We start from the raw sequence: 21,243 nt of genomic DNA, 5'->3' as shown, positions 1-21,243 counted from the left end.
CGTCACATATTCTTGCAGTCATGATTTTGTTAATGTTTTGGTGGAAACAGAACTGATTACTTTCAATATTGCAAGAAGCTGTGCAGAACTTCCTGTATGTTCATCCGCCATTTCGGAATTACACTTTTCTTTGATTTCTGTCTGACGCTGAACTATTAAAATGAGTCATTTTAAGCAGAATATTACTAAAAGCTGCTACGATTCAGAAGAAGATTAACCTTAGAAGGCTCAGTCTTATTAGAAAGAAAGAAAAAGAGAAAGAAACAAAGTCATGTGTGGCTTTTGTTGCTTTCTAATTCAATATGACAGGTTCAGCCTGCAGCTTGTGAGTTGTATATGCGTGTAAAACCAACTGATACGAGACAACATTTTGTCACTAAGAAATATTCTTTATTTTCAGCATTAAGGTTTTTTAAATAAATAAATATTCTCATTACGATAAAAGTACAATTACAAATTCTGTCATTGAAGTGACGTACACATCAGATACATCCCATATTTCCATTCTGTCCCCAAAATGTGCTTAAAGCTACCCTGTACTCACCATCCATACAAACAAAGCAATAATAATAATAATAAAAATAATACAAATACAAATGAAAAAGTAGGTAAATATCAGCTTTGTTCATTTTGATATCACTGATTTTAAAATCTTTTGGTGACAGGAAATGTATTTGGATGCGGAACTACGGGCTTAAGTTGTTTTCAGAAAAAAACTACAAACATAGAACATGTATACAAATATACAACATTAAAGGGATACACAGACCCCGCACATATATAAAGTTCTTTTTTCCTTCTTTCTCGCTATTTACAGGTGACGGCGCGCGCAGATACCGTCGCTTTTTGGCTGCATTCAGGGTTCCACTGGCGTGGCGTACAGAGTCTTTTGAGGTGGTGGTCATCAAGAGTTCACGGGCTAACGGACAGATCTGCGTCCTCTTTTTCTGATGTCGGAGGTGACATAGGAAGGTCATCCTCTTCCTCAGAGCACCGGGCGGAGGATAGGGACGACGAGCACTTGCAGTTGTGGGAGCCCGTCCTGTGGGAGCCGCTTTTGCCCTCTTTTTTGTGCTTGACGCGGCGGTTCTGGAACCAGATCTTGACTTGCTTCTCGGACAGATTGAGGTAAGTCGCGATCTCTATGCGCCGAAGTCTCGAAAGGTACATGTTGGAGGTGAACTCCCTTTCCAACTCCAGGAGTTGCGTACTGGTGAACGCGGTGCGCATGCGCTTGCTGCTCTGAAGTTGACTGCTGTTATTCTCTGTTGGAAAGAAACAACAGTTGTTGATGTGAGTGACATTAAAACAGCAAAGAAGTTACAAAAGTAGACTTTTTCCATGAAGATTTGGGATGATTGGACACTTACCTATGGATATGCAGTGGAACTGTCGTGGATCTGGAACCGGATATGTGGCTTGGTATAGCCCCGAGCCGCTGTTGAGGTTCACACCGCTGGAAGTGGTGTGCTGTCTGGATAGCGCGGTGTGACAGTACTGGGAGCCGAAGGCAGGAAAGGAAGCCTTGATGAGCGGTAGCCCTGGAGGCGACGGGTGTAGCTGAGATGTGACGCACAGCGGGCAAAAGCACAGCAAGCCCGCTTTTCGAGAGTGGCAGGAGCCGGCGGAGAGACCGTGGAGAGGATGGGACGGATGCACGGCGTAAGGAAACAACGGAGGGCTGTTCTCGGTTCCCTTTTCGCTGTTCTCCCTCAAAATCAAGGAGTCCACAAGAAAAGATCTTGGCATCTTGGCAGCCCTGTGTGTCTTCACCTGATGTCTGAGAGTTTTGAAAAGTTTCTCGCTGTCAGTCTCGTACCAAGGCTGGATGGCAGAATGGTGCTGAAGAGAAAGTGTTCCTGCTTAAATAGTTGGAGAGCCAGTTCGCCCATGTGACGGTTACGCTACTAGCGGCTGAGAGCCCTCAATAGGGTTTTGTGCCTTTTCTCTCGGCATTCACTCTGCACGCTTCCCTATTATTTCACTTGTTAACTAAATGAACTGCATAATGTAGTCTATTCTTGTCAGCCCCACCCACACTGCAAGAGGCGGTACTGCCCCTTCTCCCTTTTAAAAATTCCCCTCGTTTTATACTATTACTCTTTAGTGTCGTTTTAAACTTTATTTTCTTTCTCACGCGATCACATGGACACTATTGCTCTTTTAATTAATTTCATTCAAAGAGGCTCGTCATTTGTTCAGCGTGAACTCATTAGACATTCGGTGCATATGACGTGCGTCACGAGGCTCATCGGCCCGGTTCCACCTGCAGCTCAGCCCATCATCAAGCATTAGAAATGTTTCTGAGAGAGTGTTTCAGGGGTATTATAAACATGAGATTGCATTATGTGCAGTCTATTTACATAAGATATTAAAATATTATTTATTTGTGGATAGAACGCACCGGTCAAAATCTGATAAAGTTTTGTTTTTGAAACCAAAAATTCTAATTCAGATATAGATCTTCTGCTACTTTCATTTAGGATGTTATTTTTAATGTTTAAATTTACTATTTTACCTACGCAGGTAGCTTACTTTTGTTTAACGAAGATGCTAAATTGACGCAAACCTCTGTTTTGGATGCACACAAATGAACAGAAAATGTACTATCCCACAGAGTAGCCTATCTAAACCCATATTTTTACAATGAGAACTTTTAAAATATGAGTTCTAAGGCAAATGTAGTCTATCATTTCCAGTCTCCCTCTCTCTCTCTTTATAAAAAAAAAAAGACGCGTCGCGTCACAACCTCAAAGCGATGAGGTTAAAAAACAGTGATTAATTCCTGCGCGCGGGCCCCCGCAGAGTCCGGGAAGGAATATATAAAAATAACCAGGTTTTCACTCTCCCAGCCCTTATTGAATGTCATTGTGGAGAGTTTTCAATGCGAGAGAGAAAGGCTCGAATTAAAGTGTGTGACAGCGGCGGACAAAGTGGCACAAAGCCGACTCTGTCAGTGAGGGCCCGAATGCACGGCGAGTGAAAGCCCCTGCCCGCCGCGCCCTGATTGAATTAAGTAATAGGAAAACATTTTCTTTCACTTTAGGTTTGCTAAACAAGATGTTCAAAGGAAAAGGGGATACTAATGTGTGAGTAAACAGCGAAACGCGGCATTTAACGTTCTATTTGGAACGTTCTATTTTAAAGTTCGAAATAATCACTAAATGGCGAGTATAGCCTTTAACACATTAGACATTGAATTTAACATAGACATATTATAAAAACAGAAAGAGAAACATCACTAAACTAAATTTAATTTCAGTCAGACGACATCCATCATTCTCATGACAAGATTTAGCATGTTTAGGACAAACACCGCCGTTACAAATTTAATTGGCGATTTTTAACGTTACTTTAATTCTTTCACGGACAGTTAACTTTATGTCTACCGCGTAGTTTACTTTTTCAACTCTAAAATAGGCTACTAAAAACGACAGGTTTGCAAATCAGGCTTGCAGTGAAAGCTTTGATCATCTCGAAATGCAGCAGCCTCTATGGATGATGATGATGATGGAGGAAACAAAACAGCAGACCGCGCAGTTTATTGGACCGTGCTTTCGTACACGTATGACCTAAACATACGTCTAACATTGCTAATATATCAATCCGGGTACCACTGATGGTTCTTGACAAATGCAACAATTATTCTTGCCCTCTTATACTATAGCCTATATCCCCGCCGGAACCGAGCCTGCTCGCTTAATAGAAAGCTCTTGTGTTCAGAACCAAGCCTCGAGCCTGGTAATGGACTGTATAGGCTCAGCCATTTGTTTTATTTTCTGGAAAATGACGAGGGACCCTCGTCTATCGCTCCCTCCCACCAAACCTCACTCCACTGGAATCACCACTCGACTCACATAAGGGGTATAATTTGGTTGCAACTTTGCAGCACCGTAATAGTAGGTCTTTGCCGGACAAATTAGGAGCAATTAAACCCTTAAACAAGCGGCAGGTACAGAGTCACACGGACAAGAGCCTGTTATCCGATAGGGAGTGAAAGAGGGATGGTGAGATGGGGGATTAAGCCTTTCATTTTCCTCGACACCGCATGCCAGGCGCTCACCATTAACTAATTGGAGAGTGAGCTTCTACCCGTGCCCCACCAGACCTTGTTTTATTCCAAGTCAATAATTACCAAATGGCTCGATGATGTTATTATAATGTAAAGCGGACTTAATATCAAGACATTTTGCTTTATTTTGATAACATCAATTACTGCCATTAGAGTCTCCTTGAGGATTAGTAGTTAGACTATGCAACCAAGTTTCCATTACTGTAAAATAGTTTCACATTTTTTATTTTGAAAATAGAGAATAAGTCACTGTAGTTGCCATGGCGAAGCACCTGCGATCTCTTTATCAGCGAGCGAGCGCTTCTGCTCAGGGAAGCTCATCCTCATTTGTACTCTCGACTGGAGACCGACAAATAACTTTGACCTCCTCGGAGGAGATGGACACTGCCCTCCAGAGGTGCTCGTTTTAAGCGCAAGCAAACTGTTGAGTGTTAAACTGTTGCAGGACGCGCATCAAGGGCTACGTTTGCGTATTTCATTAAATAGGCTATATAAATCCTGGAGAAATAATTTACTGATTTTTTTTTTTTTTTATAAAAGTAAACTAAACAACATTCGTGATGATAGGCATGATTATTAAATAGCATACAGTTTGGATTATTGTACACACTAAAAAGATGTTCGGGTGTTTCAAAATTTAATTTAACCCAACTTTTGGGTTGGGTCAAATATGGACAAACCCAAAAATTGGGTTAAATTAAATTTTGAAACACCCGAACATCTTTTTAGTTTTGTTTCAACCCAGCATTTTTTAGAGTGTATTATTATATTTATAATCAAATGCACAAAACCACAAAAATTTAACAGCACATTAATGCAGTTTGTTATATGGTATGCCAACAAAATAATCTTTGAGCATAATTTTTTTTTAAATAGAAAAGCACAGAATTTCTAAAAATTGTTTTCACACTCTAAAAAATGCTGGGTTATAAACAACCCAAGTTGGGTTAAAAATGGACAAACCCAGCGGTTGGGTTAAATGTTTGGCCAACATGCTGGGCAGTTTTATTTAACCCAAATATTGTTTAAAAATGACTATATGGCTGACTTAAAATAGGTTGGAAATTAAAAATCAGACAAAGAGAGGCAACAATAATAATCAAAAAGCGAACATTTATTAATAAGTAATTTAATAAATGTTTGTTTAATTATTATTCTTTAATTATTAATAAATGTTCATCTATTAAACATATTAATAAATGTTAATTTCCAACATATTTTGGGTTCATTTTAAGCGAGCAATACAGTCATTCAGTCAATAGTTGAGTTAAATAAAGCTAGCATGTTGGGCAAACATTAAACCCATGTTTGTCCATTTTCAGCCCAACTTGGGTTGTTTTTAACCCAGCATTTTTTAGAGTGTATTATTCATTAAACATATTAATAAAATGTTCATTTCCAACATACTTTGGGTTCATTTTAAGCAAGCAATACAATAATTTTTAAACAATAGTTGAGTTAAATAAAAGTACCCAGCACGTTGAGCAAACATTTAACCCAACCATTGGGTTAAAACAACCCAATTGATGGGTTTTTCCATTTTCAACCCAACTTGGGTTGTTTTTAACCCAGCATTTTTAGAGTGTATAAAGCTTCATTAACTGTGATCACTGAATCAAATGAAAATAAATCAAATAAAATGAGAATATTTATAGCTGTAATGTTAAATTGTTCATAACTAGACTTTGAACTGACAATAATAGTAGGCTGAACAAAAATAAACGTATCATTGATAATCTCTGCCCTTATGAATTCATACCTCATCCTTGACAAAAGTTGAAAATATCAATAATAAAAACCCATTTAGCTACTCAAGTCATGCCTGGGGCTCTTCTGGGATGTTGTTTTGTTCTGCAGGCCTGCAGCTGCCAGATTCACCAGGCTCCTTTTTCACACCATTTGTTTTCTCCCCTCTCAATTGTGAGTAATAAAATAAAATTAAGTGAGCATTAAGTTCATTGGGTTTGGGGGTCAATGGCTTCCGTATGGTGTGAATTATTCATGGTTGGAGACTGTATTGGTTAGAGACAGGTTGAAGTGCATGCTGGTCCTGTTGCCCCCGCTTGTCTGTATGGAGGGATCTGTCGTGAGCTAACAGTGAAACAGGATTTAGAGTCCCACTGGGATTTGCCTTAGCTGGATGGGGCGCTGTGGCTGTCTATGGTTCCCCCTCCTAGATCTAGCCCTAGGGCTATGACACAGACTGCAGGTTCCCCTGCTTTTATAAGGGATGGATGCTGAAAAGGTCTGAAAAGTATCTTTCATATGCTGCTCAGCCACCAGCCCTTGTTGCAGTTCATTATATCTAACTGAGAGGCCGGTGTTACATTGTCATATTATACTGTGTGTCACAACAAGACACCCCAACCAAACACCAGATGGTAAGAAAGCATGTGAAATATACATGTAAACATAAGTTGGAAATAATCTTCTGTTTTTGTGCATCCATGACATTATTGTGTTTCAAAAATATTGTCGTTCAAGTATATCAAAATGGCCTAATAATGATCATTTCATTTATTGTTGATAAAAGCTTTTATTTTAAGTTAATTAGATATCAGTAAATTAATACTGATGGAATGGAATCATTTTATACCATTTTTATGTAACATCAAATTACAAGGTAATGCAGATGCAATATTTTATTAACCTGTTTCATTCAACCATTCCAGCATCATTCCTTTACCTTACATATACAGTCATGCAAACAAGTATTTTGGACAACTTTTTTGACACTGAAAATGCATTAATTTCAGTAAATAAGATAATGAAATATCAAACCAAGTGACAATCTGACCACTTACATTGCAGGGGCATTTTTTGACCTTTATGAGGGCAGATTTTTTTCTAATCTTATTCAATGTATCATCTTTTATGCCCATTTCTTTAAGTTTAAACAATAAATTCAATTAGAATAATAAGACAATATAGGGATGTTACCAAATGAATGAAATCAGTACCAACAAAATCCATTATTGCACTGCAGAGGTGGCACAAATGTTGCATCTGAAGTGCCATTTAGTATTTACACAGGCTGTTTAATGCAGCTCAGAGGGCATGAAGGCATTTACACAGCAATTAAAAAATGCATAAATAATAATAATGTTTTAAATATAACATTTTGAATATAGAAATATGAAATGATGAGAAAAAAAATTAAGTGTTTTTAAATATGAAACTAAAACCACCAGTAGGTGGCAGCAATGAGTAAGTCATTGAATGATTAATTTATATGATTTGTTCAAAACAACTGATTCATTCAGGAATGAAGCAAGTGAGTGGATGCATCCAAAATCACTTTCTCTCTGTGTAGGTACTTGTTTTGAATAAGTATTTACTTAGCGACTGTTAAAAAATAACAGTCATTCTATATATAGTATGAATGTGTGTCGTGTGGATGTAATCCAGCCGTACTACATTCGCCATGTTTTCATTGTCATGTAACCTATGGCGTCAGTAGTGTCACTTCACTGCCATTCACAAATTCCTATCCTGTGGCCTCATGGGATAATAAAGTATCCACTGGATACACACATCAGGATCTCACCTTAAGTAGTCATCCGGGTACTTTTTGCCTACTGTTTTATGAATACTATGAATTTGGACTGATCTGTTTGTTTGTTTTTTTTTGTTTGTTTTTTTCAGATTCTGTTTTTGCCCACTGTATAGTAGGGAATTATGCATATTCAGATGCAGCCATTCACTTTATGAATGAGTCATTGAATCATTCGCTCAACCGATTTGTTTAAAGCGCATATTCATTCAGTAAGAAAACACTGCTGTGTTGCCCGGAGACACAGCAATTCTGCTGTTTGGAAAAATTTTCATTGGCGAAAATTTGCAATCATGCTGATATTCCGGAAAAACGGCACCCTTGCTCATGTAATTTTGCTTAACTATACAAAAAAAAAAAAAAAAAAAAAGAAGAACTCCTACTGGAGATTTTTAAATTTATTTTGGTGGCAGTTTTGCCTCAAGACCCCGCTAATTTCAGACTCTTTTCTGCCATGAGAAGACTTCAAAATGAAGACAAAAATTATTTATACACTTTCTGGTTGTCAAATGGAGCATCTCCACAGTCCATACTCTACTAGGACACCTGTGTGAACTTGAGAACTGACTTCATACATCCACTGACAATCACATTGAGACTAGTTGGTTAAAAGCAAAAAGAAACCTAAAGCTAGCTCTGAAATAAAGTTTTAGAATAATTAGTTTGCAGATGTTGCTTGGTTTGAAATATTTTTATTTAATGCAATGACATTCTGATATTTTATGTTTGTCTTAAGTGTCCAAATACTATTTGGGGCCAATTTATTTAAAATAGCTTATTTACTTAACATTTATTACAAAGAATATTATTTCTTTTAATGGGCTCTCCCACAATTCATAAAAATACTGATCATACAGAAACGCGCTGCCAAATATGCACTGCCAAATAAAGAAACACGCTGCCACTCACAATGCAACCAAATACAGAAACATGCTGCAAACATACTCACAACACAACCAAATACAAAAACGTGCTGCGAATACTCACAACACAACCAAATACAAAAACATGCTGCAAATATACTCACAACACAACCAAATACAGAAACGCACTGCAAATACTCACAATGCAACCAAATACAGAAACACACTGCAAATAATCACAACACAACCAAATACAGAAACACACTGCAAATAATCACAACACAACCAAATACAAAAACACGCTGCAAATACTCACAACGCAACCAAATACAGAAACGCACTGCAAATACTCACAAAGCAACCAAATACAAAAACACGCTCCAAATATACTCACAAAGCAAACAAATACAGAAACTGCTGCAAATACTCACAACGCAACCAAATACAGAAACACACTGCAAATAATCACAACACAACCAAATACAGAAACACACTGCAAATAATCACAACACAACCAAATACAAAAACATGCTGCAAATACTCACAAGGCAACCAAATACAGAAACGCGCTGCAAATACTCACAAAGCAACCAAATACAAAAACACGCTCCAAATATACTCACAAAGCAACCAAATACAGAAACTGCTGCAAATACTCACAACGCAACCAAATACAGAAACACGCTGCAAATACTCACAAAGCAACCAAATACAAAAACACGCTCCAAATATACTCACAACGCAACCAAATACAGAAACACACTGCAAATACTCACAACGCAACCAAATACAGAAACACACTGCAAATACTCACAACGCAACCAAATACAGAAACACACTGCAAATATACTCACAACACAACCAAATACAAAAACGTGCTGCAAATACTCACAACACAACCAAATACAAAAACATGCTGCAAATATACTCACAACACAACCAAATACAGAAACACACTGTAAATAATCACAACACAACCAAATACAGAAACGCACTGCAAATACTCACAATGCAACCAAATACAGAAACACACTGCAAATAATCACAACACAACCAAATACAGAAACACACTGCAAATAATCACAACACAACCAAATACAAAAACACGCTGCAAATACTCACAACGCAACCAAATACAGAAACGCACTGCAAATACTCACAAAGCAACCAAATACAAAAACACGCTCCAAATATACTCACAAAGCAAACAAATACAGAAACTGCTGCAAATACTCACAACGCAACCAAATACAGAAACGCGCTGCAAATACTCACAACGCAACCAAATACAGAAACACACTGCAAATAATCACAACACAACCAAATACAGAAACACACTGCAAATAATCACAACACAACCAAATACAAAAACATGCTGCAAATACTCACAAGGCAACCAAATACAGAAACGCGCTGCAAATACTCACAAAGCAACCAAATACAAAAACACGCTCCAAATATACTCACAAAGCAACCAAATACAAAAACACGCTCCAAATATACTCACAACGCAACCAAATACAGAAACACACTGCAAATACTCACAACGCAACCAAATACAGAAACACACTGCAAATACTCACAACGCAACCAAATACAGAAACTCGCTCCAAATACTCACAACGCAACCAAATACAGAAATGCGCTGCAAATACTCACAACGCAACCAAATACAAAAACACACTCCAAATATACTCACAAAGCAACCAAATACAGAAACGTGCTCCAAATATATTCACAAAGCAACCAAATACAGAAATGCGCTGCAAATACTCACAACGCAACCAAATACAAAAACACACTCCAAATATACTCACAACGCAACCAAATACAAAAACACACTCCAAATATACTCACAAAGCAACCAAATACAGAAATGTGCTCCAAATATATTCACAAAGCAACCAAATACAGAAATGCGCTGCAAATACTCACAACGCAACCAAATACAGAAACTCGCTGCAAATATACTCACAACGTAACCAAATACAGAAACGCGCTGCAAATACTCACAACGCAACCAAATACAGAAACACACTGCAAATACTCACAACGTAACCAAATACAGAAACGCGCTGCAAATACTCACAACGCAACCAAATACAGAAACACACTGCAAATACTCACAACGCAACCAAATACAGAAACGCGCTGCAAATACTCACAAAGCAACCAAATACAAAAACACGCTCCAAATATACTCACAAAGCAAACAAATACAGAAACTGCTGCAAATACTCACAACGCAACCAAACACAGAAACGCGCTGCAAATACTCACAACGCAACCAAATACAGAAACACACTGCAAATAATCACAACACAACCAAATACAGAAACACACTGCAAATAATCACAACACAACCAAATACAAAAACATGCTGCAAATATACTCACAACACAACCAAATACAGAAACACGCTGCAAATATTCACAAAGCAACCAAATACAAAAACACGCTCCAAATATACTCACAAAGCAAACAAATACAAAAACTGCTGCAAATACTCACAACGCAACCAAATACAGAAACTCGCTGCAAATACTCACAACGCAACCAAATACAGAAACACACTGCAAATACTCACAACGCAAACAAATACAGAAACACACTCCAAATATACTCACAAAGCAACCAAATACAGAAACGTGCTCCAAATATATTCACAAAGCAACCAAATACAGAAACGCGCTGCAAATACTCACAACACAACCAAATACAAAAACGCACTCCAAATACTCACCATGCAACCAAATACAGAAACGCACTGCAAATATACTCACAACACAACCAAATACAGAAACGCGCTGCAAATACTCACAACGCAACCAAATACTGAAACGTGCTGAAAATACTCACAACACAACCAAATACAGAAATGCGCTGCAAATACTCACAACGCAACCAAATACAGAAATGTGCTGCAAATACTCACAACGCAACCGAATACAGAAACACGCTCCAAATACTCACAACGCAACCAAATACAGAAACGTGCTGCAAATACTCACACCACAACCAAATAGAGAAATGCGCTCCAAATACTCACAACGCAACCAAATACAGAAATGTGCTGCAAATACTCACAACACCACCAAATACAGAAATGCGCTGCAAATACTCACAACGCAACCAAATACAGAAACACGCTGCAAATACTCGCAATGCAACCAAATACAGAAACGCACTGCAAATATACTCACAATGCAACCAAATACAGGAATATGCTGCAAATAGCACGGAAAAGTTTCAGGGGGACCCAAACAAGTGATGAACCTGGCTGGGACGTGCTTTTAGTTTATTGTCTACTCGTCAGTGGTGTTGTCGATGACCTGAAAGATGAGGTTTTTTTTTGTTTCGTTTTTGTTTTTCAAGATCCTGGTCATATGTGCATTGTGAGCATTTGCAGCACATATGTTGTCAAACTGATGAAGATGTTTTCTTAATTTGCTGGTGTTTTTTCTATTTGCATGTGTTTTCTTCAGTTGCAGCAAATTGAGCTCTCTCGGCCACCATAAAGTTTCTTGATTTAGCAAAATAAATACATTTTTTTGTTACACTTTATTTCAATAGTCCACAAAAGACATTCTATGAACTATAAGTAACTTTGCAATATGTCAACTAACTCATTAACTTTTTTAATTAGATTATTAGAGTAGAATAAGTTGACATGTACTTACAAAGTTACTTATAGTTAGCAAAATGTCTAAAGTGGACTATCGAAATAAAGTGTTACCATATCTTTTAATAGTAACTTTTCATAGTAATCTTTTCATTTTAAAAAATAAATAATATGTTATTAGTGCCAAAGTTTCTTTGCTAAACTGGAAATTTCCTGATATATGTGCTGGCATACAACCAATATCAAACTAAATAGGGAGACAACATTACTTTTTAAACTACCGTTGGATTAATAGATCATGCCTAAGATTTTAATATCTCATTGTGAATCTGAATTGCCATTTGATGTGAATCCATTTGTTATGGTACAGCAAGGATTGAGAAGTCATCTTTTTCCCCCCATTTTGTGTTAAAAGCTCTGACATATGCTTCAAAAGGGGTTTGTCTTTATCCATGGAAGTTAGTTTCCAATTCAGTGGACATTTGGTCTTTAAAAAAATGGTGGGTCAAACCAATGAATTTAATGAACTCCCCAACACAAAGAAAGTGTTTTGCCATTTGAACCCCCATAAAGGCGGATAGGCAGGTCAGCAAAGTTCTTTCAAGAGGTTTGTACACATATGTGACAATGTTTAGAATGCAGACCTCTTCAGTGTCCCCATTGACAAGACTGTTCAAAGTGTTGAGGACGGCAGTGATGGTCCTGTCATCCGAGGTTTCACTATTGTTCTCCCAATTTGAGCCAGTTCCTTTTTCACTGCCCAAAACACTCCCGGACAACAAAAGTCAAGGAATGCAAACCACATTTTCCACCTCTCAAGAGTGACTGCCCAAGCAAAACCAGTCTGAGAAGGTCTTCAGATGGTTGTAGCTTACAGAAAGCTGTGTTTGACTTTTCTCATCATTTCCCTTTTTTATTTCCCCCTCCTCCGTTTTCTTCCCTTAAATCTTCCTTTAATGGCCTGTCCTTCAGCATCTTCCTCACACTTATTCTTTCCCTCTTTTGGGAAGAGATGGTGGGAGGAATAGAGAGAGGGATCAAAAGGGAGGTACAGGCTAGGATTAAAGGATGACGGATGGGAGGGAGTTTGATTCGAATCACCTGCTCTCTGATGTCCATGCTTAAAACAATCGATTTTTTACTGTTTTTACAGTGTAATATGGGAAATGTGCTGTTGTTACTTGTTACTTTCTAAACAAAATATATTGTACGTATAATGTATCAGGTTGATTAAATCATATTAACTTTTTTTTTTTTTACTAGAATAAAACCAGTTAATTTTGATGCTACCACATTTGTAGGTCACCTGATAAAACTAATTTAATTTCTGTTGACATACCTGTGTTCAGTATTGGGGAAAGTTACTTTTAAAAGTAATGCATTACAATATTGCATTACTCCCTAGAAAAGTAACTTAGTTGTGTTTTTCATATTACTTTTCATGGAAGGTAATGCATTATTCTACTTTAGTGTTACTTTTCCTCACCTGGGCTGGGCTTGCTTGTTTGTTTTTTAATAACAAAAAAACCCCAAACGTTCTATTTTTGGCATCTGTAAAGGCTCTTTCACACCAAAAGTGAAATGAATAAGCCTCAGACTGAAGGAAATTCAAATTCACACCTGTACACTAGATGGCGCAGCTCAAACAAACTTTTCAGCTGCTCTGCATTTTGGACTGCAGAAAAATAAGGCGCAAGAGAAGAATGTTCAACGCTCTGAAGCCCTGGGTATACTTCGTTTTTTTACGCGTACGCACAGTTGAACGCACAGCCTTGCAAAGTATACTTCATTTGACTCATACGCATAATACACGGGCATTCGATGCATGTGCAGTTTTGAGCAATCACTCGCCACGAGTTACAACCCATGTAAACATTGTATTCTTTCATGCTAGAGTTGTCCAAATAAGGGTACTTTCTAACCTCTTCGCACAGTTTCTCGTCTATGTAAGCCTTCATTGTCGCTGTAGCTTGCATGCGTTCTGGTCTGTTCTGTTTATGCAGTTTTTCTTTGACTACCTTGTGAATCGATGCCATCAGGGCACGGTTGCCACCTTGTGGATAAACTAATTACTGCAAAAAAAAATTAAATGCGCACGTGCGACCTGCGTGTACAAGTACGTGCGGTTACAAAAATCAGGCGGTGCGCGTACAGTACGCGCATACTCTTCTGATGACGAAATTCGCGTCATGCGCACTGTACGCTGACCCTCACGTACGCATAAAAAAGTGAACTATTCTTTGGGCTTTACTTCAGCAATAAAAACAAAAAAGTGAAACACAAATGTGATGTTTAATTAAAGTCATTTTTGCTTATTCCCATAGTTCAACTGGATCATCGAAGTTCAGCAGCAAAGACTCTGTTTAATAAAGTACAATTATACACATAAAGTATATTTGTTTTATTTAATTATTGCAGGTTTGCATAATATTCTGAGTTTGCATTTCACTGTTTTTTTTTTTTTTCATTTTGAGGAATACTGAATCTGTTTTTTGTGCAAGATGAGTAAATGCCCGCTCACATTTTGTCTAGAACTACAATAACCATCATGTTTACACAGCGCACACAACGCCTCTGCACTTACTCCCGATTTCTCTCAACATGGGGACAGGACAGCTGTCAGTCAATAAATAGGAAAACAAAGTATTCCCCCCAAAAGGATGTTTATTATATATTGATATGCGTGTTCATATATTTTGATAATGACACAAGAGAGAACTAGCTACTCTAAATAATGGATGATTTATGGGCCTTATCATATATGAGTCAAAATCTGCTCAGAGGTGTGGTAGATTTTTCCCCTATGCACCTGACTTAAGTTTCACCTGGGGCGTCTCCTAATCGACACCCGAGTGTCTACTGGCGACACTCAATAATATTTATACTCTAGCACTGTGTCTACTAGTCGAGAACTGGCTTCGAGTCGGCCAACGTCTTGACCCTTTTGAACCTAGTGCTCCCTAACTTGCTGTGCAGCAATAACCAGAGATTCCAGTTGTTGTCCTTCAAAGCTTTTAATCATACAATCACAGCCGGGAGAGTTCTCATCAATCCCAGAGAATCTCTCTCTGATCAAAGGAATACAGCAGGTTTTATAGGATTTCAGGTACATCTCACAGTCAGTATAACATGATCTATTACTCATAATCATCAGTCTTAATATGATTCTTAATGTCTTAATGTTCAGATTTAAGAAAAACAACATAGTTCCTCTGCCACGCTTACTGGCGGAGTACATTTAGATTAGAACAACTGAATCACAGGATCATCAAAAAATATCACCGGGTCAATAGTTCACTGATTACTCAATAGGTCAAAACAATTTTCATAGACTATTTTTTTTATCCCTAGAAGGATGCTGTCTAACCAGCACAGCAGAATTTTTCCACTTGTTACAACACACAGTCCTAGTGACTATTTCTCTATTTCAAAGTTAGCTTGTTAGGCCTGTAGAAGAAAAGAAATGTTAGTTCATAATTAATTAGTTCAAAAATTCCATCACAGGGGTAATAATGGAACAACAGTTTTAAAATGTGATTTTTCACTATTATTCACAACAGGATCTGCATTTATTTAAACGTGTTTAAATAAAAGATTGTTGTTGTAAGAGACAATAAAGACAACTTCATCAAAACCACTCCTTTCCTGGTAAAAAAAAAAATGAACTTGATTTTCATAAGTCAAAGAATTTTGCGACAGCTGAATGTACCATTTTTGACAAGCCAACATGTCAGAAATAAATCATTATTACCTTATGATCCATCTGTTTTCAAATCATTTGAATATCACAACATCGATGTCTGTCAAAAAATAAAGTGCCCAAAACACGGTAGTATTTACGAGAGGCAGAGGTCCAGAGAGTACATGCATTTCCTGGAAAACCCACACTTATTTTGTGTCATCGGGAGGGAAAAAAATGGCAGCCTGAGCGGCTTCAAAATGCTGTCTGTCGGAGACGATAACGTTCATAATACATAACGCACGAGTATAAATTTGTTCTTCACTCACTGAAATTGAATCAGAGAACTGATGCTGCATGCAAGAGAATAAACACCAATCCAATTCAAACTTCACCAGGTTAGTGTTCGTTCAACATGTGTTGGTTTTGACAGACATTTTTTGTGCACGAACTACACATTCTGATTCTGGCATTCCAGATTTGAATATTTTCAATAATTTTCTATTCTTGACTGATCTTTTTTCATAATTTTGGCAATAGATAAACTGTTAAATGAGTGATCTTGAGTCCCTGTAGTCGTCCAATTTGACTCTCCTTTGCTGATGTAACATATTATAAACTTGACAGGTGAATTTTTTTTAAATATAGTTCGATGACTATCTTCTCAGTTGTTCAAAAGGTTAAAGCAATTATCAAAGTTTGGTAAAATGTTTAATTTTCCAATAAAAGATGATACATTTTTACATGATTTGTTACATTTAATTACCCCTTAGCAGATTTTGACTCATATACTCCCATAAATCTCTTAAAGGGACAGTTCACCCAAAAATTAAAATTCAGTCATCATTTACTCGCATCATTTCCACAGAAGAAAGAAAGTCATACAGGTTTGGAACGACATGATGGTGAGTAAATGACAGAATTTCATTTTTGGTTGAACTAACTCTTTGAGTTTTCAAACCAAATATATTCTTTTCATATTATTCAGCATTAGTTATGCACACATATTTTTGAAAAAGAGTTATTTGCAGCAGGACCCATTGTTAAAATTAATTAACATGAAGATTTTTTTACGTGTTGTCGGTCTTTGCTTGACTAAATGTGAAAAAAAAAATGTCATAAAAGAAAGACTAAATATAAAATTTATTACAAAACGCTAAATAAAAGTGATGTGTTGCCGTCTATCAGAGCGCAGTGCTAGCTGGGTTGTGTATATCAGAGTCTATATAGGGATGGCTGTACGGACAGCGGGTTGAAAGCTTCTCTCTCAGGGTAATAAATGAGAAAACCAAAAAGCCCCATTTGCATGTGCAATAAAAGCCCCCTGATTCATTTTCATAACCCAATATCCCCTTTTCTTCCCAAATCTCCATGGAGTGTTTTGTGTTTTAGAGCAGCCTTTTGTTTAAGTTTTCCTTTGATTTTTTTTCTCCCTAGTTGCTTTCATTCCTGCATCTGACTTTTCCCCCTTTACTAATGACCAGGGCAACCGCTCTCTCTCTCTGTGCATTGGCTGTTTGTGTGTGTGTGTGTGTGTGTATGTGTGTGTGTTGAGTTATGACAACAGGCGGCGTTGCAGAGAAGGCCTGTGCTTGGGGTATAAAATTTGTTGGGTGTGTTTTTGTGTGGCTGCAGTGTGAACGGGTCAGTGGGCAAAAGCAGAGGCTCCCTGCCTTTCTGCAGATGCGCTCTATTGAGGGGTCGACACGCGGCGGGACGCAGTCCTGAGGAGGGGCCGCTGACGACCCCCTCCTCCTCTCAATCACCCTGGAAACCAGCTTTCAGTGGACCAGAGCAGACCAGGGGTGCAATGACACAGACCCAGATCCAGATGAAACCCGAACGGACCTCTGTGTGGCAAATAATACCCCATTTGTACCCAGTTTGTCTGACATAACAAGAGCCGCCGGCATCGCCATGACAGCTCGTCATGAGAACGTCAGACCTTATAAATGAGTATTGTATCCTGCGGCCACCATTCTCATGCACAGACCACACCAGAGAAACAACACACAGAGAGTACGGTCCACTTTACAAACAAAACTTGCACTTGTATGATGACTATGACCATTTTAAAACCATTAGTAAAACAATTAAGCTAAACAATCAAAGTTCTGGCTAACCATATAATCTTCACTGGTGATTGAAATTTCATTGTATTATTCATAATATATTTATTTATACAGGACGTTTTATAACATACCTCACGTGACGAGTGGGTCTTTAACTTATCTTAATTTTAAATAAAAAGCTTTTATGTATTCTGTTTTTCTTTATATCGGCCAATGATGATTCTGAAAAGAAAACTTTTACGCGCATCTGACTGACAGATAAACCGTGCACTCTTACACTCTTTTCTGGTTACTTTAACAAACGGTTTGCTTCGTATATTAAATTCAACAGCATTAAAGGGGTCATATCATGAAAATCTGACTTTTTCCGTGTTTATGTGCTATAATCGGGTACCCGGTGCATTTACCAACCCAGAAAACATGAAAAAGGGATAAGCCAGTAACTTTGTTTTGGTAAGCCTTTCTCTGCAAGCATGTGAAAAAACGAGCCACTCAGATTTTGCTCACCTTGTGACGTAGGAAGGGGATCTTATTATAATATTACCGCCCCTTAATCTGCACGTTTTCACCCACGGTGCCACCATTTTTTTTTTTTTCACAAGCGAAAACGGTGTACCAGTTCTAATGCCATGGCAAAAGTTCGAGCAAAGCATGCTAACTGTTCTGTCGTTGGCTGCACAGACGAGCACAGAACACTATTTACAGTCTCGTTAGCTTGGATAGCCTGAAGTTGACCCTGTCGAGCTTGATTGCTAACGCTATGTACAGTGGGCGTCTATACGGGTTTTGCCCAAACGATTAACAGGACGGAACATGCTACTCGATGAGTTGAATCAACTCCACAGCAACTACATAAATTTATCCACTAACCATTCAGAAACGTCCAGTTTCATTCTAAAAGTTAACTTCTTCCTGAGTCTCTCCATCAGTGTCGACTCCGGTTTGAACAATGTAAGGCTGAACACCGTTACTGACAATCCTCATTTTGGCTGCGGGAGATTCTCCAGCTTTGTTGTTGTTGAGCAACCGAAGCACGAGCTGTTAAAGCTCCACCCTCTTCTGGAAAGGGGGCCGGGAGCAGCAGTTCATTTGTATTTAAAGGGACACTCAAAACTTGTGTTTTTACTCCCACCCAAATAGGGGCAAATTTGACAAGCTATAATAAATGATCTGTGGGGTATTTTGAGCTGAAACTTCACAGACACATTCTGGGGACACCAGACACTTATATTACATCTTGTGAAAAGGGGCATAATTGAAAGAGTAAGTTCACCCAAAAATGAAAATTCTGTCATTAATTACTCACCCTCATGTCATTCCAAACCCGTAAGATGATATTTTTTAATGATGAAATTTGAGAGCTTTCTGTCACTCCATTGGGAGCAACACAACTACCACATTCAAGGTCCAGAAAGGCAGTTAAGACATCATTAAAGTAATCCATGTGACTACAGTGGTTTAACCTCAGTTTTATGAAGTGCCGTGAGTGCTTTGTTTGCACAAAAAAAACCCCTAATTTACCACTTTATTTACAAAATAATATTATCCAAAGCGCGTTCACGGAACAACTTGCGGTATTGAGTCAACACAACACACAAGCGTTGTGGTGCTGGATTGCAGGTCAATATTTTCTTAAAGGCCACCTGAAGTGTCGCGCAACATTATTCAATGTGTTGACGTAATTTCCACTGAAACAGGAAGACAGGGTGGGACATATCAAACAGCACCACCCCTTTTTTTTTTTTTAAATAGCCAATAGCTTTTCGTTTATATCACAGTTCAGAGCCGTTGAGCTCGGTAAAACCTTAGTTTCCTTCTATTCTCTAACCATTTCTTTTCTTAATCTCCTCCATATTGCTTTATAATACAGCATTCAGTGCAGAACTCAAATGAGTCCAATACATTTTGTGATCTGCACCGACTCATATGATCTGCTCTGTGCTGTCGTGTCTCTGGACCAGAGCAGACTGTGTGTGCGCTGGGACAGTTCGTGTGACACTAACATGAAACCAGACTTCATTCGCGTCAATAGAAAGCATATTTACACTGTCTTAATCGTTCCCTATCCTTTATATAGTGCACTATGTACCATTCACCATGTAGAAAACAGTAAATGTGTGAACAAGTGACCGATTACAGCCGCAGCTTCAGCTTCTGTTTATAATGTAGGGGGCGGGACGCTTTAGATTCTAGAGAGCATTTGATTGGACAGAAGATCTGATGAGAAGCTGAAGTGCAGAGTGATGTCATCAAAATCACTGATCCATATTGGTGGAAGTGAGAGACTGTAAGTTTTTGAATGCTTTTATCTTCTAAATGCGAATTTTGTCATTGTTTTAGAGCATGCTAGCTTATAGATAATCTAAAGGCAAACATTTTCATACTAAAAGCCAACAAATTACAATTTTGATTTCATGGGGACTTGTGGTAAAGTGGTAAATTATTTTTGTTTTTGTGCAAACAAAGCACTTGCGTCGCTTCATAAAACTGAGGTTAAACCACTGAAGTCACATGGATTATTTTAATGATGTCTTTACAACCTTTCTGGACCTTGAATGTGGTAGTTGCGTTGCTTCCAATGAAGGGACAGAAAGCTCTCAGATTTCACTAAAAATATCTTAGTTTGTGTTCTGAAGATGAACGAAGGTCTTACGGGTGTGAACGGCATAAGGGTGAGTAATTGAAGATAGAATTTTTATTTTTGGGTGAACTAACCGTTTATGTAAAAGAGAGTGAACTTTATCACTCAAATGATCTCTGCACATGCATTTTAGACACTTGAGTGCAATTGCTCCATCCAAGCAATAAAATGCACGTCCTTGAATGAGTGCATCTACTTCAACAGCTTAGGTAATGGCAATGGTATGACCCATTTCAGGGGCTGCAGAATCAGTCAGAACTACTGAAATGCATCTTCATATTTAAAAGTCAAGCTCCATGTAGGCTACTTTCTATCCGACCCCCCTACATCTAGTTTTGACGTCCAACGGGGGGGATCAAGCCTTCTTTAGGGGGGTCAGACCCCCCCAAAAAACCCTCCCGTAATTCACACCCTGCCAGTGCCCCCAAAAAGACTGTGTAATTACATTGGAAATACATTGAAAATAAGGTGGTTATTAGTGGAAGTCTGTTCCTCTCTAGTTCACACAGGTATCGTCACATTAACTGTGGAATTATTCTATTACATTTTGACAACCAGAAAGTGTCAAAATACATTTTTGTCTTACTTATGAATAGAATGTCTTTAGAGTGCTGCTATTATGTATTTTTGTAGGCCAAAAACCTGGAAAAGAGACATCATCCTGAAGTCAATTGGTTTTTTGAATGAGTTTTTGGTTAAGTGCCTGAAATAAGGTCTGTGCTTTCTTTTAAAGCAATTACT

The 21,243-nt window shown here is 38.1% G+C and overlaps 1 protein-coding gene across 1 annotated transcript; it reads right to left on the bottom strand.

Moving 5' to 3' along the window:
* Positions 1-374: 374 nt before the first annotated feature.
* On the bottom strand, positions 375-2,012 carry gsx1 (GS homeobox 1). Its single transcript, XM_051894400.1, has 2 exons — positions 1,371-2,012; positions 375-1,265 (listed from the first exon to the last, which is right to left on the bottom strand). The coding sequence occupies exons 1-2, from the start codon at positions 1,747-1,749 to the stop codon at positions 913-915; spliced, it is 732 nt and encodes a 243-aa protein (XP_051750360.1). The 5' UTR covers positions 1,750-2,012; the 3' UTR covers positions 375-912.
* Positions 2,013-21,243: the final 19,231 nt, after the last annotated feature.

Source organism: Ctenopharyngodon idella, chromosome 5 (assembly GCF_019924925.1).
Source record: "Ctenopharyngodon idella isolate HZGC_01 chromosome 5, HZGC01, whole genome shotgun sequence".
Classification (NCBI taxonomy): Eukaryota; Metazoa; Chordata; class Actinopteri; order Cypriniformes; family Xenocyprididae; genus Ctenopharyngodon; species Ctenopharyngodon idella.
This window is presented reverse-complemented; position numbering and strand designations above follow the sequence as displayed.

Excerpts from the sequence above, each read along its gene's own strand:
- gsx1 (XM_051894400.1), bottom strand. The coding sequence starts at position 1,749 with ATGCCAAGATCTTTTCTTGTGGACTCCTTGATTTTGAGGGAGAACAGC. Across the intron at positions 1,266-1,370 it reads GTTCCACTGCATATCCATAG|AGAATAACAGCAGTCAACTT; the intron begins GTAAGTGTCCAA and ends TCTTTCCAACAG.